At 50.6% G+C, this 15,342-nt stretch overlaps 1 protein-coding gene across 3 annotated transcripts in view; it reads left to right on the top strand.

Moving 5' to 3' along the window:
* Positions 1 to 15,342, top strand: part of Mgll (monoglyceride lipase) — a 121,388-nt gene that overhangs the window by 45,755 nt on the left and 60,291 nt on the right. For all 3 annotated transcript variants that reach the window (XM_047534842.1, XM_047534841.1, XM_047534843.1), the window contains exon 3: positions 5,023 to 5,129. In XM_047534842.1, coding sequence (XP_047390798.1) covers positions 5,023 to 5,129 — 107 coding nt within the window. The remainder of the gene's footprint in view (positions 1 to 5,022; positions 5,130 to 15,342) is intronic.

Raw genomic sequence — 15,342 nt, forward strand, 5'->3', positions numbered from 1 at the left:
ATTTGGAGGCCAGCCTCAGCAACTTAGCAAGCTCCTAAGCAATTTAGTGAGACTCTGTCTCAAAATTAAAAAAAATAAAATAGGGCTGGGATGTAGTTCAGTGATAAAGCACCCCTGGGTTCAATCCCCAGTACCAAAGAGAAAGAAGAAGCAGACAGTTGATTTTCTTTGATGTGGGAGGAAAAGCCATATCATCAGGGTGGGGCACGGATGAACGAGCCCCGCTTTCTACAGACTGAAAAGTTCTGCAGCTTATTCATCTCAGGGCTCCAAATGCTTTATTGGGAGCAGCCCCACCTCCCAGGGCTGTGCCAACAGGCCATCTGCTGCTGGGGCTGGCCTCCCCCCTCCCCCAACCACAGCCTTCTCCCTGAACGACTGGCCCCCAACTGGCTGTAGCCATTAAAGAAGTTCCAGGAGAAAGAAAAACTGATCTTAGCCAGCCTCTTCTGCAACCTGATTTTTGCCTCTGTGGGTTCAGCCTTGTTGCCTCTGCTGATGTTCGACAGCTGTTCTTTGTTGGGAGCGCACAACACCTGCACCACTTTCCTGGGTACCTGCTCAGGGCCAGCCATGTTAGGCTCCCTGTCTCCTAGTCCTGTGCTGCCAACGGAAGCCTGGAGGGCTTCCCAAAGCTGAAGTCACACCGGGTCACCACCCTGCGGGAGAAACACCCCTGGCTCCTGTGGGCATGTGGGGCTGAAAGGTGGGCTCTTCTAAGGAACATTCTGGATACAGGGCTTGCTTTCTGGAATGTGCACACCTGTCCATCATGGCTGGGCTTTGGTTCTCAGATCATTGCAGGGGGCCTTCCCTGGTCACCCCCTCAGGTTGGAATTTGGGCCACCTAACAGGTATGCTTCCTGTGCTTGCCACTCGCCTGTGGCTCGGGCTCTTACAAAGCTCTTCACCGGGTTTCTGGACTATTTTGGGTACCACGGTGGTGGCTTGCCAACCCGTGAGAGGCACAAACAACTTCCTTTCTATTTTCACGCTGAGACAGGCTCCGGGCGGCAGGCGGCTTGCCCGGGGGTCACGTGCGCGGGACAATCAGATCAGGTTGCTCTGGTTTCGTTCTGAAAAGACGGACGCCTGTTGACAGCCCATCTTGGTTTCTCAGGGCTCCGCCACGGTTGTTAATCTGAGTATTTTTGCAAAAATAACCCCCAAAACCCTGAGAGGGGACGTTTCCAAGCGGTGATCAACAGCCAGGGGTGAATGTGGGCATTCCACCAGAAAGCCCGGAGCTGGCGGATGTCCCTTGGTTGCAAGGGACAAATGGGGAAAGCAGGAAGCTGCCAATGACCCGACCCGGACTTGGGGCTGGAGGGAGCCTGAGAGGGGGCGGAGGAGGCTCCACCCACAGCAGGTGTTGGGGGAGGGGGAGGGGAAGCAGAGAAGCGCTGGAAAAACCAGCAGGCAGCTGGACTCCCGAGCAGGCTGGCTTCTGGAAGGTTCCTGCCTCAGAGCCTGCATTGCAAGACTGGGGACCCGCAATGGGCAGATGACTCTAGTCCCGGGGCTTGGTGGAGGGGTCATCTGTTCAGTTGGGGACATAGCAGTAAACAAGAAGACAGGAAAGACCTGCCTCTTAGGGACCACATGCTAACTGGGGGGAGGCCCCAAACAAAACTTGCCACTGGATAAATAACTGTAAATGGGGACAGGTGCTGTAAAGGGGACTCCTTCAACTTAAAGTGGTTAGAAAAGACCTGGCTGAGCCTGGCGCGGTGGCACATGCCTGTCATCCCTGTAGATCTGGAGGCGGAGGCAGGAGGATTGAGAGTTGGAGGCCAGCCTCAGCAATTTAGAGAGGCCCTCAACAACTCAGCGGGACCCTGTCTCTAAATAAATCTAAAAAAGACTGGGGATGCCGCTCAGTGGTTGAGCACCCCTGGGTTCAATCCCTGGTACCAAAAACAAACAAACAAAAAGGCCTGGCTGAGCGGGACACCCGCAGGAGGGGCAAAGTTGGAATGCCAAGATTGGGGGGCAGGGTCGGGCAGAGCCTGAGCGGGTGCAGAGATGCTTGCCAGCAGCCTGCTCCAGCCGGCTCGAACCTGCTCACGATTGCAGATCCTGCACATCTCTTCTCGGTGACATCTCATTAATAGCTCCAAACCAGCCACGGTGGGAGCAGAGTTTGGCAAACACACGGGGACCCCCGCCACCCCCAGTTGTTAAGCATTTAACAGCACTGATTGGCAGATCTAGGCGCCAGAAAGGAGGCCTTGGAGCTCGTGAGCAGGCACCAGGGAGAAGGGAGATGAGGGAGGATTTCCAGGCAGCCAGGTTTGGTGCTGTGGCGCTGGGAAGTCCCTGGAGGCTTGAGAGCAGAAGGGTAACATGATTTGATTTCACTTTGCCAGGCAGAATCTGCAAAGCAGACTCAGGTCCAGGGAACAAGGAAATGGCGGGAGGGAAGACGGATTGAGCAGAATTGGATTCCAGGCAAGATCTGAATCCAGGGACTAAGAAAAAATTCAGTAGCAACAGCAGCAGCAGAAATTTAAGACCAGAATGAACAGGGGAGCTGGCCTGTAGGTCTGCGCATGCGCAATGGGGGCCGGAGGCGGGGCTGGGTAGCAGGGCGGGGCCGTAGGGGCGGGGCTATGGCCGTGGGGCGGGGGCGCGGGGCGGGGTTAGGGCAGCAGGGTGGGGCCACGGGAGGCGGAGCCTGCAGGTGCCTCTGAGGAACCCATCCATGCAGAGAAAAAGCGAAGCCACATCTTCATGGGCCACCAGCAGTGGGGCAGCCACGTCAATCAGCAAGCTCCCCAAATCTCCACGTCTCTACGGATAGAACCCATGGTCTCCCCTGCATGTCCCCCAGGGAGATCAGTGGCTCCAGAGTGACTGACAAGTTCTGTGGCTGCCTTCGGACCGCCTGTGCGTTCCCGGGAGTCTCTGAGTAGCCCCTCGTTCCGCCCTGAATTAAAGCGGGTGCCTTTCAACCAGAGACTTGGGGAGCCTCTCTAACCCCAGACCAGTTAAACCCAGGGGAGTGGGGTCCAGGCCTCCAATATTTTTCAAAGCCCCTGAAGTGATTCCAGTGCGTGGCCAACCTTGAGAACCACTGGATCAAGAATGGCTGCAAAGAAAGAGACCCAAGTGTTTTCCCCCACGTGTGGTTGGGGAGTGGATTCTATTAACAGGCAATTTCAGGCAGGGTGACATGTCTCTTGCCATTCCTTTGGGCCCTGAATGAAACCCTGAAGCTCTCCTCTGCCCAATGACCACCAACCACGGTGAGCAACTGACGTGTTGTGAGATCTCGCCTCATCCTTTGTCGGTTTGCATTAACTGTAGGATGAATTAATCCAACAGCTGCTACGTTCCCAAAGGATGTTTAAGTACTTGAACCATCCCTTCTGGAATTTAGCCCCTTTTAGAAATGGGAAATGACTGGGTAGAGGTTCCACCCTTGTGACCGATTGACCCCATAAACGTCAGGCGGGCGGGTGTAATCTACCCACCCTGATGTGTGATCCTACGGCAATGGTGGACATTCCATGGAATGACAAAGAGGGCATGAAGCATTTAGCTACTTTACAGATGAGAGCAAAATTCACAGAAGTAGCTCGATGTGGTGGCGCACGCCTGTCATCCCAGTGGCTCGGGAGGCTGAGGCAGGAAGATCACAAAAGTGAGGCCCTGAGCAACTCAGTGAGACCCTGTCTCTAAATAAAATACAAAAATAAATCAAACTATATTTACTCCCTGGCTTGAAAGCCAGGGCAGGGGGGACAGATGTCAAAGGTGATTTGGAAACTGAGACTGCTCCAAAGATAAAATATGTACCAGGCAACACAAACCGGTACCTTCACCTGTTCATACAACTTGACCAAAAGGAATTGTACAAAGAACGCAGGATTCTGAGCAAGTTGGTTATGAAGTCAGCATACACAGCACCTGGCTCCTGCCCAGTGCCACTAGGCTCCTGCCGATGTCACAGAACTGAAGATGGGGAGCCCTCTCTAAGACCTGAAAGCCAGGTGGGGATATATTCCCATTTAGGTTTTACCAATTTGCTGTGTGACTTTGGGCAATGGACTTAACGTCTCTGATGAATTTTGCTCTCATCTGTAAAGATAAAGCATCCAGGAACGGGAGGATTCAAAATCGCCTACGTGGTGTTAACAGAGGAACTGACAGGTAGCAAAGGCTCATTCAAACAGCAGCTGCGATTACCCATCCCCCCTCCCCGCCCCCACCATGGTCGCTGTCAGCAGAACAGGCAGCTTCTTGCTGTAGCATCCTCTTTGCCTAAAGGGAACTTGAGCTCTCGGAGGATTGTCTGCTAAGAACCCTCGTCTTGAAAATTGGATATTTAACAATCAAAATTGGCCCCCGGGGGGAACCAGCCCCTATGTGGGCCTGCCACGTGCCCGCCCGCCACCTGGTGCGTAACTGTGACTCAGTACAAGTGACAGTCACAAGTATCAACTTGAATGCTATCGTATTATTTGTCCAGGTGAGGAAATAAAGTTTTGAGGGTTGGCTCATTGCCTGAAGCTCCCAGGGAGAGTCAGAATCTGGGCTCCATTCTGCCTGGCTCTCAAGTCTGGCTGGCTTTCTTTCTTTCTTTCTTTCTTTCTTTCCTTCTTCCCTTCTTTCCTTTCTTTCTTTTTTTGTATCAGAGACTGAACCCAGGGGTGCTTAACCACTGATTAACATCCCAACCCTTTTTATATTTTATTTAGAGACAGGGTCTCACTGAGTTGCTTAGGGCCTCGCTAAGTTGCTGAGGCTGGCCTCCACCTCACGATCCTCCTGCCTCAGCCTCCCAAGCCACTGGAATGACAGGCATGCGCCATCGTACGGGGCTATTTTATTTATTCTTTATTTTTATGTGGTTCTGAGGATGGAACCCAGTGCCTCACACAGGCTAGGCAAGCGCTCTACCACTGAGCCCCAGCCCCAGCCCCAGGATTCAGTTTTGATTGGCTGCTGATGTTCTGTAAGCTGTAGGCGCCGTGGTCTCGCTGACTTTGCTCTCAGGCTTCTTTCTTGCCTCCCTAGGGCCCTCGTCTTCGTGTCCCATGGCGCCGGGGAACACTGTGGCCGCTACGACGAGCTGGCGCAGATGCTGATTGGGCTGGACATGTTGGTGTTTGCGCATGATCATGGTGAGTTCGGATGCTGGCGGGCGGTCCCTCCTCCATCCGTCTTCTTTCTGTAGGATGTGGATGTGTCGGAGTTAAACACGTGTCCTTATGTAAGCAGAGAAATAGGTCCGACCAGCGGAGTCTGAGACAGATCGGAAACTCCCGCTGGAAAAACCCCAAGTTGGGTACGTTTACCTAAGAACCTGCCCCGGGTCAAGTAGCCTCCCTTCCGGTTATCAAGCGCTGTCTTGCAAAATGGGCCCTGGTTTTCTCCCAGGGGGCTTCAGATGGATTCGGTGAGGCTGTTTAAGTACAATCTCAACCCTGGATGACTCACAAGAGGTTCCCAGAGCATTTTAAGCCGGGAGAATAGAAAAAGTCTCAAAAGGCCACACCAGCTGCAAGAAAACATCAAACGAGTAATCCCAGCAGCTCAGGAGGCTGAGGCAGGAGGATCGCAAGGTAGAGGCCAGCCTCAGCCACTTTGTGAGACCCTGCCTCAGCCTCCGGAGCTGCTGGGATGACGGGGGCTTGCCACCACACCTGGTTCTGTAACACAATTTATAAAAACATTGATTTCTATAAATCTGATGCTGATTCTGATTGCATGGATCTCATTGCTCAAGAGTATTCTAGCATTTCATTGTTTAGGCAGAAATCTCAAAGCCCTGTGTCTGTGGGAGTCTGGCTATTTCTCAGCATGCGCAGTGAACCGGGGTGCAGGGTGGTGCTTGATGAGGATCAAATTTAGCTTTGTTTTCTATGTGAACCTTCCAACTTTTACAGAGTAGACTTATGCATTTGAACGGATGCCTGCCATTTATTGTCACACAATTTTTATTGTTACCCCCTTTTTTTTTCAGTACTAAGGATTGAACTCAGGGGACCCGACCACTGAGCCACATCCCCAGCCCTATTTTATATTTTATTTAGAGACAGAGTCTTGCTGAATTGCTTAGGGCCTTGCTAAGTTGCTGAGGCTGGCCTCCAACTTGCCATCCTCCTGCCTCAGCCTCCTGAGCCGCTGGGGTGACGGGTGTGCCCCATCACGCCCAGCTCAGACTGTCTTTTAACTGAGACACACCGACCCAGGCCCGTGTCCTATTCAGGTAGAAGTCCCCATAGCCAGTTGAGCTGGACTCTAAATGTTTAGCAGGAAGGAACAGAAAGGGGAAGGAGCCCCTGGCCTGGGAGGCTTGGGATCTGTAAGGAACCCCTTTGGACATTTGGGGGTGGTGGAGACATCTGGGCAGGGAGGATGGGATGGCTTCTTGGAATCGCTTTCGGGCCTGGGAACAGGGAGGACCTGCGAGGGGATCCCAGGCAGGACCTGGCGAGGGCGCGATGCAGCAGGCGGAGGCGGGAGCGGCGGCCACCTCTGCGCAGGTGGGGTTTCCTGTGACTCTAAACACAGCCCAGAGGAAACCAGGGCTGGCGTGTCCACCGTCCCTGGGCCTCCCAGCTGCTCACGCTGACTCACTGGAAACCCCTTGGTCTTCCACGCAGGCGCAGGCGGGCTGACCAGGGTGCCTGGAGAGAGGGGGCGAGGGAGGGCGTGCGGGTCCTTCCAGGCAGAGAGTGGCAGGAGGCGGCAGCCGCTGACTCCGGAACGTGGTCATTACAGCTCTCCCAGCGCCTTCTGCCTGAAATATCTCCCTCCCCAAAAGCGTCCTCCTGGCTCCTAACATGGCAGGTTAAAAATAGGCTTGCCGCAGGGGGCGGGGCTCAGTGGCAGAGCACCTGCTTAGCACCGAGGCCCTGGGCTGCTCCATCCCCAGCACCACACACACAAAAAAAACCCAAAAAACAAAACAAAACAAAAGTCTTGTAAGAATACACTTGCTGCTGAGCGTGGTGGCGCACGTCTGTAATCCCAGCGACTGGGGAGGCTGAGGCAGGAGGATCGCAAGGTAGAGGCCAGCCTCAGCCACTTAGCGAGGCCCTAAGCAACTCAGCGAGACCCTGTCTCTAAATAAAATATAAAAAGGGCTGGAGGTGTGGCTCAGTGGGTAAGCACCCCTGGGTTCCATCCCTGAGACCAAAAACCTAAAAACAAAACAATAAAAAAAATACACTTGTGGAGGCCAGAGCGTTCTCTTTATTTACAAAGTATAAAGGAACCATCCTCCACTGATTAACAGTGAATTAATTATCTGCAAATATTTGAGAGAAAGTGCTAAAGGGAGATGTGTGTGTGTGTGTGTGTGTGTGTGTGTGTGTGTGCTGTGCTCTTTCTTCTTTTCTTTTTTGACTCAAGAGTAAGAGAGAAGAGGAAGTTTGCAAGGAATATGCCGGGGCGGCCGCTAGGTGTGATTCTGGTTGAGGGACGGGCCCCACATGGACAGAAAAAGAATATTTAGAAAATTCGGGGGAGAAAAAAAAAAATAAAAAAGCGCTATGCCTACCAGGAGACAGCTTTGAGTCCAGGTCCCTTGAACGATGTCCTCCCAAAATAGCTCTGCCATCCGTTAGGAGGAAGGTGTCTTTGTTGGAAATGTTTGAAAAAAATGTGTTGACAGGTTTTTTTTTGTTTTTTTTTTTGCTTAATAAATATGAGAGAGAAAATTCTAGAGTGAGGTGCCCTTTAAGTCTTCAGTTCCCTGGGCTCTGCCTCCGAGCTTGGATGGCCATGAACTTCACGTTAGAGATAAGCACAGGACCAGGGGACTGCCCGGATCAGCACCCCAGTCTCTGCCGTGTCCTTCCTCCTTACGTTCCTCCTCTTCTTCCATATCGGTTCTTTTTTTTTTTTTTAATTTTTTTTTTTCTTTGATAGACTGGTGATCTTAGGCACCCCTCCTGGTCACCTTGGAGCACCTAGCCTTGGACCCTCATCACCCAACGTGGTGACCTTGGGCACTCACCTTGGGACCTTGGGTTCCTAGTCCTGTGACCTGAGCCCATCCAGCCTGATGCACTTGAACATCCAATCTCGTGAGCTTAGACCGCAGGCCAAGTGGTTAAAGATAAGAGACGATCTTAGAGAGAAACCGCTTCCTGGTTTGATTTTTTCTTTTCATGATCTGACACCCTGGGATTGAACCCAGGGGTGCTTAACCCCTGAGCCACCTCCCCAGCCCTTTTTAGATTTTATTTAGAGACAGGGTCTCGCTGAGTTGGTCAGGGCCTCACTAAGTGGCTGAGGCTGGCCTCCAACTTGCGATCCTCCTGCCTCAGCCTCTGGAGCCGCGGGGATGAGAGGCGGGTGCCACCACGCGCTGCTGGTTGTGTATTTTTACACACTTTCAAGACACCTGCTGGGCCTCCGGACCCCTCCACACCTTAGTTCGCATGTGTGATGTGGCTTGGACACAGCACGCTCCCTGTTGGCTTCTCAGTTCTCTCTGAAAAGTGAAGGAGGATTTAGGAGGTTTTCTGAAGCGCCCCGTCCCCTGGAGCTCTAGGGAGGAGCTCCAGGAGGCAGCAGCGTGGGGCCCAGCGTCCTTCCTGTGCCCTGTTCGGGGACAGTCAGCCTGTCTGTGTAGAAGTTCTCCTGTTTTAAGCATTCTCTTCAGGAAATGCTTTCTGCAAGCCCCGTCGCACTGAATCACTCAGGAAATTTCTTCCAGTTCCGAGATTCTCAGGCTCTCCGTGAGAAACCAGGGATGAAAGCGCTCTGCGGACTTCAAAGGACTGCGGAGTTGTGACCAGAGGCCCTTATGGCTATTGTCCAAAGGAGAGGGCAGCGTGACGGGCGGAAGGGCTGGCCCAAGGTCAGGGTGGACGGTGACCAGATGACCATGAGAACAGGACCCGTCTACGGAGCTCACGGCACGCCAGGCGGGGAGCTGAGCACCCCCAAGTGTTTACTGCGACCCAGTAGGTCACGCGCGACTTCGGTGGGTTCAGTCCCTGGGGGTTTTGCCACCCAGATGTGTGGGGCTCTGGAACACCGGCAGTACCATGGTCTCCCTGGACCTCACTTTTCTCATCTGAGAAATGGGGAAGGATGCTGCTTCCCTCCTGGGAAGTGCCAAAGGTAGGAGGAGAGAGTCTGAGTGGAGCTGCTGCTGGGAAATATTCCTTTACTGAGTAAAGTAGAGCTGGGTGCATAGCGCACACCTGTCATCCCAGCAGCTCGGGAGGCTGAGGCAGGAGGATCGCAAGTTGGAGGCCAGCCTCAGCCACTTAGTGAGGCCGTAAGCAACTCAGTGAGATCCTGTGTCTAAATAAACTATAAAAAGGGCTGGGGATGTGGCTCAGTGGTTAGGCACCCCTGGGTTCAATTCCCAGTACCAAAATATATATATATATATATATATTTTTTTTTTTCCTTCTCCTAAATTGCCATGTGGATTAAGTTTTCATTTAGATAGTTTTTAACAAAGATTCTGACATATGTATTTTCTATAGTTTGGATCTGGAACATTCCCCAAAGATTCATGGATAAGAATCATGGTCCTCAGTTTGGCACTTTTGGAAGGTGGTGGCTCCTTTAAGAGGTGGGGCCTAATGGGAGGTTTTAGGTCATTATGGTCATGCCCTTAAAGGAAATGATAGGGTGCTGTTCTCTTCCTCTCTCTGTCTTGTCCTGGCCATGAGGTGAGCAGCTTTGCTCCACCACATGCTCCCTACTGTGATGTGCTGCTTTGTCACAGGCTCAAAGCAAAAGGACCCAGCAACCATGGACTGCAAGGCCAAATGAACCTTTCATCTTCATAAGTTGATTATCTCACCTATTTTGTTACAGCATTGGAAAGCTGACTAATGCAATAGTTAACAGCTATTTATTACCATTGCAGCCCTCAGGCCACGTGTCAGTTATCTGCCAATGATACACACTGACAATTGTTTGAACCCTATTTCTTAATAGTTAAAACCTACCTAAATTGAATAATATCATAGACATCATTCTGAGACTATTCTATATACATTTCTGGTATTATTTCTGTTTTGGGAATTAACTAATTTCTTTGGGGATCCTTTTTCCGTCTTATGGAACAGAATCCCCCAGGGTAATAATTTCTCAAGGAATTCCTTCATCGCTCATGCAGGAAACATTTATTGAGTACCTCCTTTGGGGTTTCCACTGCGGAGTTCAAAAGGAAATGGAGCCAGCCCTGGGAACCTCAACCTGAAGTCCAGCCCCAAGTGGGTTGTTGAATGTTTTGCCATCAGGAATGAAATATGGCATTTGTCCACCATCCCGTGGATCAGGGAACGGGACACACAGTCTTTGTAACTTTGACATTGCTGCTTCGTGCTTGCGTGACCTTGGGAAAACTCCCTAACCTCACCTCCATTGGTTTATTGAATGAGACGGAAATGACCGCCCTGGGCGGAAGAATCATGGAAATGACACAGGCCCAGTGACTGCCACCAAGAACGAGGAAGGAGACAGACAAGCTTCAGAAGCAGGCTTCGCGGAGGGCCCGTTATGGGATTCTGGCAGAAGTGAGCCCGGGAGGCGTACCAGGAGCAGGGAGCCGAATCCACCCTGAGGGTCATAACTGGGGAAATCTTCACAGGACCTGGTTCTGTCCACCTTGGACAAGTTACTAACCCTCCCTTTCCCCACCCATGACACGGACTCCTGATATCATCTACCTCAGGAGGATTAAATGAATATTGTAGCTGCCAGGCCTTCCGGGCACATAGTAGGTGCTCAGTAAATAGCCACGCTGCCCTTGAACTCCAGCACGCAGACCCCTTTTCTCTGCTCCACACGTTAGACATGGTCTTCGAGAAGAGGGACATTTTTTTCTCCCCCAGTTCCCTCACATTAACTTGACAGCTTCCATCTTTTCTAAATGGCGACCTTTTCTGTGAGCGCTCCAAAGTAAAATGGGAAATTTCCTCAGGATGCCCATCTTTCTTCATTAGGAAATCCCGGGCCCGCCCCGTGAGCGCCTTTGCTGTTCTGATTGGTCAGACACGACAGGAGAATGCACGTGACACGTCATCTGTAAATGGAGGACAACTTCTCATTCTTCTGGTTGTTCGTGATGTAGGATCACACGGGTGATCCTATATGATCATATATGCACATAGGGTGATATTATTCAATTCTTGCTACTGTCCTTCCTATCGCCATATCGGCTCCCCTCCCTTCTCCCTGCTCCACCTAATCCAGTGATCTACTATTCTTCTCTCTGCCCACCCCCATTATGGATCAGTGTCCGCATATCAGGGAGAACATTCGGCCTTTGGTCTTTGGGATTGGCTTATTTCACTTAGCATGATAGTCTCCAGCTCCATCCACTTAGTAGCAAATGCCATCATCTCATTCTTCTTTAAGGCTGAGTAATATTCCATTGTGTAGATGTACCACAGTTTCTTCATCCATTCATCTGTTGACGGGCATCTAGGTTGGCTCCATAGCTTAGCTATTGTGAACTGAGCTGCTGTAAACATGTGTCACTGTAGTAGGCTGATTTTAAGTCCTTTGGGTATAAACCGAGTGGAACTGGGTCAAATGGTGGTTCCATTCCAAGTTTTCTGAGGAATCTCCACACTGCTTTCCAGAGTGGCCACACCAATCTGCAGTCCCACCAGCCAAGGATGAGGGACCATTTTCCCCTGTGTGACTGTCCTTACAGGCCATTTCTATTGTAGACATCTCTTGGAGACCTTTTCCTTTGATGACTTCTGGTCTTTTATCCACTGTTGATTTCATCTTTAAAAAAAGAAAACCTAGGGCTGGAGAGATAGCTCAGTTGGTAGAGTGCCCGCCTCGCAAGCACAAGACCCTGGGTTCAATCCCCAGCACCGCAAAAAAAAAAAAAAAAAAAAAAAAAAAGTATTAAAAAAGAAAATCTAAAAGGGATTTCTGGGGCAGGTTCATGTGAGTACCAGGTTAGTCGCATGTGAATCAGGTACAGTGTTCATTCTGCTTCATCCAAGTGACAAATATCTGTAGCTCTTGGGAGGTCTATAGCAAGCGTGTGCTCTGAATTCTGAATGGTGAGTGAGGGGGTTTGGAAACCCAGTGCTGTCTTTTCTTGGGTCTGAGCTGGAAGTGCCTTGATAATTTACCATGTGGTTATCTTTCAAAAGGAATTTATCCCAAAGGCATAAGTCACTCATTCGGAATTATTCATATGGCCCCTTAGATGAAAATATTTAAGGTTTTCTGGTGAGAAGAAAACAGACATCAGTCTAGATCACTGGAAGAAGCAGTTTCTGAAGTATTTCAATGAATCATTTGTTGACGACAGGGAAAAAGTCAAATTACACATGATCCTGTGTTAAAAAGAAAAGACTGAATAATCCCAGGGAAGAAATTCTCCGCACCAGGGATGTTATTTTCCATGGTTCAGAAACTGAGAAAAAATATATACCTAATTGTAGACCTATATTTGGATGTAGAACCAAAACATAGACCTTGGAGTGTGAAAGGGTCAAGTTTAAGTCAGTTCAACCACTTACTTGCTGTGTGACTCTGGAAAAGTTACTCAACCTCTCTGAACCTCAGTTTTCTCATCTGCTGCAAGAGAAGAATCAAAATCTCTTCCTCTATCTTAGGGTCAGTAGGGAGGTGTGCATGTGTAACTTATTTGTAAATCATAAAATAAGATTTCTTATAGAATGAAATGTAGCAGGAAATGAGAATCAGAGGCCGAGATTTGGAAGCAATGCTTTAGGAGTGGCGCCTCAGCCCAGAGGGATGATCCCGGAAGTCCCAGCCCCGAGCGCAGCAGGCTGTTGCTTTTGTTGATTAATTTTTATTTTTATTTTCTTGATCCCAGGCATTGAACCCAGGGCTGCTTCACCACTGAGCCACCTCCCCAGCCCTTTTAATTTTTTATTTAGAGACAGGGTCTCACTGAGTTGCTTTCGCTAAGTGGCTGAGGCTGGCCTCCAACTTGCGATCCTCCTGCCTCAGCCTCCCGAGCTGCTGGGATTCCAGGCGTGTGCCACTGTGCCTGGCTGATTAGTGTTTATTGTACCCCTGATTTTCCAGGCACAAAGCTTTACAAAACTGGTCTGGTTTGAGCCTCATGAAGTAGGTAAAGTAAGTATCGCACGGGAGAGCTGGTGAGCTCCCCCACACCTTCCCTCTCCAAACACCAGAGCTTAGGTAGTTGCCACCTGAAATGCCCGGCAGCAGGGAACCCAGATTACACCCGGGCCTCACCTTCTCCCTCCTGTGTAGACCCAGGATCCCCAGACCATGGCTGCAAGGGGAAGGTCTAGCTGCCGTCCACCCTCTCGGCCCCTGAAGTCCTTATTTCTACCTTTGAGCATCTCGGCAATGCGCACGGTGACCAAGGACATGGGATGCCCAGGCAGCGTCAGCTCTGTCCCAATGTATAAATTTGTGCAAACGCCAGAGGACATCTTTAAGACCAACCGATGTTCCGGGGCTGGTGACCAGGCAACCTCCAAATGCCAGTGCTGGCCAACCAAAGCAGGGGTCCCAGCCCATGTCTCTCTGGGTGACTTTCTTGTCTCCAGGGCTTGTAACGTGTTTGACTTACTTTAAGACTGCAGTCTCTGAGCCGGGTGTGGTGGTGCACGCCTGTAACCCCAGCAGCTGGGGAGGCTGAGGCAGGAGGATCGCAAGTTAGAGGCCAGCCTCAGCCATGTAGCGAGGCCCTAAGCAACTCAGTGAGACTGTATCTCTAAATAAAAAAATAAAAAAGGGCTAGAGATGTGGCCCAGAGTTTAATTGCCTTTATGATCAATCCCTGGCGTGCACACACACACACAAAGTGCAGCAGCATAGAAAAGTCTCAGGACGAAATAGATCTGGATTCCCATTTCACAGATGAGAAAACTGAGGAGCACTCAGATGCAGGGAATGTGACATACTGAATCCAAAGTAGGATGGGGATTTGAATAAAGGCAACGAGATAGGCATGCAGAGGAAAGGAGAAGGGAAATGGATTACATGATGCTCGTGCCACTAATCTATGACCAATTCATTGAGGTTTCAAAATCCTTCTGAATGTTCTTACATCAACTGAAGGCCCAAGAACCGGAGGCTCCTGGAAGGGATTGCGTTGTGAGAGGCATGCTGAAATATTTAGAAATGAGGTGTCATAATGTCGGTAACTTTCACTGAAAGGATTCAAAAGAATGTTAGCCAGGTGGACACCTGTCATCCCAGCAGCTCGGGAGGCTGAGGCAGGAGGATTACAAGGTGGAGGCCAGCCTCAGCCACTTAGTGAGGCCCAAAGCAACTCAGTGAGACCCTGTCTCTAAATAAAATAGAAAAAGAGCTGGGGAGGTGGCTCAGTGGCTAAGCACCCCTGGTTCAATCCCTGGTTAAAAAAAAAATCCATTCTGGAGAGCGTGTACCCTCCGGAGCCTTTTCCTGAAGGGCACCCCACAGCACGCTCCACAAAGGTGACTCTTCTGCCACCACATACCAGGCAGCTAAATTTAAATCATGTGCATCCTGGTTAGGTGACAAGGACTTTGGACTTTCTTAGTTCCCCATCTGAGTATTTTCCTAAAGATATTCAAAGAAGGAAGTGCTGGGGAGAGAGATTGCACAAGTGACATTGTGATACTGTGTGCATGACTAATGTGTGACAAGAAATCCCGCCAGCGTGCATAACTGTGATGCAGCCATTTTAAAAAATTGGGGGAAAAAAAAAAAGATGATCAAGGAAACGTGGACCATGCATTTGTGCCCTGTCACCAATGCATGTGACACAGTGTGATCTTCCAGGACATATTGAGATGGAGAGCTAGTGAAGGGAAGCCTGCTCCAGGCGAGGAGGCAGATTTCAAAGTGACATCTGGGTTCAAATTCCAGTTGCTGGACTGGGCACAGAGGCGCACACCTGTCATCCTCAAGACTCAGGAGGCTGAGGCAGGAGGATCGCAAGGTGGAGGCCAGCCTCAGCCACTTAGCAAGGCCCTAAGCAACTCAGCGAGACCCTGTCTCTAAATAAAAGATAAAAAGGGCTGGGGAGGTGGCTCAGGGGTTAAGCACCCCTGGGCTCAATCCCCGGTACCAAGAAAAAAAAAGACAAAGAAGAAAGAAAAAAAAGAAAGAAGTGAGGCCGAGACTGAGTTCATTTAACCGCGTCCCTTGCAGAGGCTACGTGTCCCTGCGGGGCCCCTACTGAAAGCCTCTTTTGGGGAAGAGTCTGTTTTGTGAGCCAGAGCCTTTCCCAAGTGGGAGCTTGAACAGCATGTGACCAGGACACGGCCAACCCACCAAGTACTAAAAATAAATGGCTGTGGTGTTGCCAACTGTCAGGGCCAGCCGGAGAACGCAGGGAAGTGGGAGAGGGGAGCGGAGCGGCGCCGGCAGGTCCTCTTGGGAAAGGAACCTCAG

Source organism: Sciurus carolinensis, chromosome 19 (genome assembly GCF_902686445.1).
Source record: "Sciurus carolinensis chromosome 19, mSciCar1.2, whole genome shotgun sequence".
In the NCBI taxonomy this organism is placed as follows: Eukaryota; Metazoa; Chordata; class Mammalia; order Rodentia; family Sciuridae; genus Sciurus; species Sciurus carolinensis.